Source organism: Sarcophilus harrisii, chromosome 5 (genome assembly GCF_902635505.1).
Source record: "Sarcophilus harrisii chromosome 5, mSarHar1.11, whole genome shotgun sequence".
Taxonomy (NCBI): Eukaryota; Metazoa; Chordata; class Mammalia; order Dasyuromorphia; family Dasyuridae; genus Sarcophilus; species Sarcophilus harrisii.
The window spans coordinates 193,097,459-193,102,519 of record NC_045430.1 but is presented as its reverse complement, the minus strand read 5'-3'; the positions used below and the strand labels follow the sequence as shown (position 1 = coordinate 193,102,519).

The 5,061-nt window shown below is 31.0% G+C and overlaps 1 protein-coding gene across 1 annotated transcript; it reads right to left on the bottom strand.

Moving 5' to 3' along the window:
- Positions 1-3,370: 3,370 nt before the first annotated feature.
- Positions 3,371-4,800, bottom strand: LOC100921276 (olfactory receptor 2A5-like). The gene has a single exon (XM_003772673.3). It carries the CDS (start codon positions 4,358-4,360, stop codon positions 3,431-3,433), a length of 930 nt encoding a protein of 309 aa, XP_003772721.1. The 5' UTR covers positions 4,361-4,800; the 3' UTR covers positions 3,371-3,430.
- Positions 4,801-5,061: the final 261 nt, after the last annotated feature.

Genomic DNA, 5,061 nt, shown 5'->3' with positions numbered 1-5,061 from the left:
TTTTTTTTGGGACAAAAAAATTTTTTGGAAAATTTTAAAAAAATGGGCCCTTTTTAATTAATTTAAACCAAAAAAATTGAATTTTATTTGCTTTTTTTGGGGGTTTTTGTTTTTTAATTAAAAATTTGTTTTTGGAAATTCTTTTAAAATTTTTTAATTTAAATAACTTTTTTAAATTTTAATTGCAAAAAGAAATTTTGAATGGTTATTTTTTTAAAAAAATTTAATGGGTTTTTTTTATTTAAATTTTTTTTAATTTTTTTGGTTATAATTTTTTGGTTTTTGCTTTTGTTTTTTTTAAAAAAATACTTTATTTTTTTTAATAAAGATTTTTTTAGGTTTAAATTCCTTTTTAAAATTAAATACAATTTTTTTGGGAAAATAAGTTTTTTATTATTTTTTCCTTAATTTAAAATTTTTTTTTTAAGATTTTTTTCCTTTAGGTTAAATTCCTTTTTAAATTTTAAAATTTTAAAAATTTTTCCTTTTCTTTTTTTTAATTTTCTTTTGAAATTTTTTTATTTTTTCCCAAAAAAATTTTAATTTTATATAAAATTTTTTGAAAAAATTGGTTTTATTTTTTTTTTCCCCTTTGAAAAAAAATTTTTTTTCCTTTTTTTAAATTAAATTCCTTGAAAATTTTAAAATTTTGGAAAATTTGAATATTTTTAAATTTTAAACTTAAAAAAATAATTTTTCAAATTTTTTTTTAAATTTAAAAAAATTTTGCCTTCATTTTTTTTTAAATTAAATTTTCAAAATTTAAATTTTTTTTTAAAAATTTCCTAAAAATTTTCTCCCATTTTTTTTTTTTTTTTTCCCCTTTGGAACCATTTTTTTTTTTTTTCTTTTTTTTTTTTTTTTTCCCCTTGGAAATTTAAAATTTAAAACCCAAACTTTAAAATTTTTTTAATTAAGAAAAAAAAAAAAATTTAAAACAAAATTTTGTTTTTCATAAATTAATTTAAACAAAAAAAAAAAAATTTAAATTTTTGAAAATTTTTATAAACAAAATAATTTTTTATTTTAAAATTTTATTTTTTAAAATTTATTTATTTTGGGAAATTAAAATTTTTAAATTAAAAAAATTTTTTATTTTATTTTTTTAAAATTTTAAAAGTATTTAATTCAATTTTAAATTTTTTTTTAAAAATTTTTTTGTTTCATGTTTTAATTTATAAATTTTTTTAAAATTTTTCTTTTTTAATTCTCTTAAAAATTTTTCTTTATTTTTTTTAAATTTTTTTTCCCAATTAAAAAATTTTTTTTCAACCCCTAGGCAAACTAAAGGAAATGACGCCCAAAGATTTTTTTTAGGGGAAACCCCAAAGCGGTTCCAGAATTCTGCCCAATTGCCCAACGTTTTCCCCAACAAACCCCCAAAACCCTTACCCCTTTGGGATTAAAAATGGGGATGGGATCCAATCCCCAAGAAAAGCCCATACGCGGGTTGGGCTGGGCTTGTGCTGAGATCTGTGTTTACCTGCCGAGGCCTCCTCAGAACCAACTCCCAGTCTACACTGATCTCCCCCCTAGCCCCGGAACAAACCTTTTTTGGCGAGACTGCAGATTTTCTTCCGCTGGTGAGTTGTTATACTTTTTATCTTTATGAACTGTAGCAGTCAAGACTATTTTTGAGGCTTGATATAATATTGATAAAGAGGGTAAGAGAAGAGCTTAGAAAGTCGCGTGTGCCTTCTCCGCCATCTTGGCTCTGTCCCCCTTATTTAGGATATTGAGAAGTAGATAGACATGGCTTTAAAATTCACCTCTTATAAAAACTGGCTGAATTACTAGCTGGATGACTTTGGGCAAGACTTTTAGTTTCTCTGAGCCTATCTCAGCTTTTAGAAAATGAGGAAAAAAAAATGTATGTTACTTTTACAAGTATCACATGTATGTTAGCATAAGAAAAACATACATCTTAAAGAATTACATAAATATAATATTACTTGGCAACATTACCATTATTATTCTTTGTTAAGAGCTCACACTAGATTCACTAATTTCTCTCCTATGCATTCAAATAATCTCTATTAAGCACTTTCTATATGAACTGATAATGTTCTTAAGTGCTGGAAATTTTAAAAAGACCATTAAGACACCCTTAAGAAATTTATAATCCAATAGGCAAATTAATTAATGTTTATTGATTATATACCTTCCATGTGACAGATATTGTGAAAATTGATGGGGACACAAAAATAAGTGATATTGTCTTTGGTTTTAGGAGCCTTACATTTATTAAAACATAAACACAGATAACTAACACATAATATCACATATTATTACATGAAAGAAATTGTAAAACAAGTAGTCATGATGGCTGAGAAAATTCATTTTTAACCACTCTTTAAAGTCTCCTCTAACAATATACATAATTATATGATTTAGTAACTCATCTAGGGTTCATACAGTGGAAGTATTCTTGAATAGGTTAGGAGGTTGGATAAAGTGACTTCTAAGGCCACTTTGAACTTAGATACACTCTTAGTTGGAAGGATTCTTCTTTGTAAGGAATAGTAGGGAGAGTAGAAGAATATCTAGTCCAAAGGAGACTGAAGGAAGAAGTAGCTATATGATATTGGAAGGTATGAGGTACACCTTCCACTCAGGGAACTTAGCAAGATGGATTGTTGGACATTCCCAATTTATGAAATTTATAGTTAAAAAATTAGATTCATGCTGCATAGTTTCAGAAAGCACTTGGATAAATGGGTAAACATTATAGGGATTAAAATATTAGTTCAACATAAGGAAGAATTCTTTTAAATCAAACTCACTCAGCAATGAAGTATATTACCCAATAAAGTAGTAACTCCCTATCATTGATAGTATTCAAGCAGAGGTTGGCTGATAGCTTATTTGGGATACTGGGAAAGGGACTGCCATGGCTCTGAAATCCAGCTCTTATAATTACTAGCTGAATTACTTTAGGCATGGGATCAACAGCTAGGAATTATTACCAGGCTTGGATAACATACCAGGTACAAGCTTCTACTAAAGTCCTTTGTTAATAGAAAGGAAAAAAATAAAAAAGAAATCCAAATCTGGGATCAAGATCAATGGATGAAGTCAAGATCAGTGAAGCTATGGCTCTCTATCCAGTCTAGGATATGAATTATTTTCTGATATTCAGATGGAGATGGTTATACTTAAAATGAGATATAAGCCTAATATAAACATTATATCTTGAATCCTTCCTTAGGATTTAACCATAAACTCTAAACAAAAAGCAGTATCAAAATTACTATAGCTAAATAAGGAAGATATGAAAAATAAACTGAAAGTATCCAGGATTTCTAGAATCACCTGGGCAGAGAGACAGAGAAAGCAAACAACTGTTGTTGCTGTTGATTTATACTCAGACCGGTGAAATAGCACCAAGAATAACAATGAATTGGACTTGGTTATGAACAAGTTACATGTTTTAGGAAGGGCTTTCCTTCCCCAATAGTCTCTTCAGAGCACCTTTCACCTCTGCATTCCTCAGGCTATAGATCAAGGGATTCAGCATAGGGTTAAAGAGACTGTAAAATAAGGAGAGGATTTTCTGCTGCTCCTCAGGATGGCTGGTTTTGGGGGTCATGTATAGTATGATGGCACTACCATAGAAGAGCCCGACTACACAGAGGTGGGAGAAGCAGGTAGAGAATGCTTTCTTCTTACCTTCCTTAGACTGGATCCTAAGGATGGCATAGAGAATGCGCATGTAGGAGATCAGGATTAAGCTGAGAGGGCCAACTAGGACAAACACACCCATTATAAAGATAACTAGCTGGTTAAACCTAGTATCAGCACAAGCAAGCTTGAACAAAGACAGGATCTCACAGAAGAAGTAGTTGACTTCCCGGGGTCCACAGAAGGGCAGCTTCAAAATAAGAATCATATGGACCAGAGTAAGGAGGAAGCTGAATGCCCAGGAAATGGTGGTCAGAGTAATGCACACTCTCCAGCTTATGATGACAGCATATCTGAGAGGATAGCAGATTGCCACATAACGATCATAGGACATCACCACCAAGATAAAACACTCTACAGTGGCCAAGGCCATATACAAATACATTTGCAATATATAGGGAGCAAAGGAGATAGCTCCACCCCTGTTCAATAGATTCACAAGCAACTTGGGTACATTGTTTGAGGCATAGGACATGTCGAGAATGGCCAGATGTGAGAGGAAGAAGTACATGGGAATATGGAGATGGGAGTCCAGACAGATGAGTCCCAGGATGATGCCATTCCCCACAAGAGTGATAGCATAAAACAAGAAGAGCACAAAGAGGAATATCTGTATTTCTGAGCTGACATGAAATCCCACAATGATAAACTCTGTGATCAGTGTTTGATTTTTCCACATCCTCCTGTGACAGAGATAGTCAAGTATGACAGCTGAGAAATATTTTTGAATCTTAGTTATTTACTGAATTAAATCATAGTGTTTAGTCTCTTTTCCTTATGTTTTCTTTATCTTGAAACAGCCAGTTACAGAGATATCAGAGTAATTTTTTACATCCAAAATGAAACAGGAAGAAAATGTAATATATGGAGCAGCTCAGATAGGCATAGGAGGATAATTATTGCTGATCAGTAGCAAATGTAGCATAGTGTAAGGGACCTTGTTCTAGTTCTGGTGTCAGAGGATTGGATTCAAGTCCTGGCTCTCTGATCCTCATTACCTATGTGACCTTGTCAAGCATCTTTATCAACTTGGGCCTTTGCTTAATCACATGTAAAATGTTGAAATTAAATTCAGTAAACATTTATTAAGTTCCTACTATAGGCCAGGTATTATGCTAAATGCTGGGCATAGAAAAAGAAGTAAATATATATATATAAAATCAATAGAATTAGGTTTAATTAAGATGGATTGGGAAAGACTTCCCATAGAAAGGATTTTAGTTGGGATTTAAGAAAGTCAGGGAGATCAGCAGTTGGAGTGGAGAAGGGAGAGCATATCTTGCATGGGAGATGACCAGAAAAAATATTCAGAGTCCAGAGATGGAATGTCTCATTTATGGAACAACCAGGAGGCCAGCATGTGGATGGAAGAATAGTGTT

Coding starts and splice junctions, on each gene's coding strand:
- LOC100921276 (XM_003772673.3), bottom strand. CDS start 4,360: ATGTGGAAAAATCAAACACTGATCACAGAGTTTATCATTGTGGGATTT.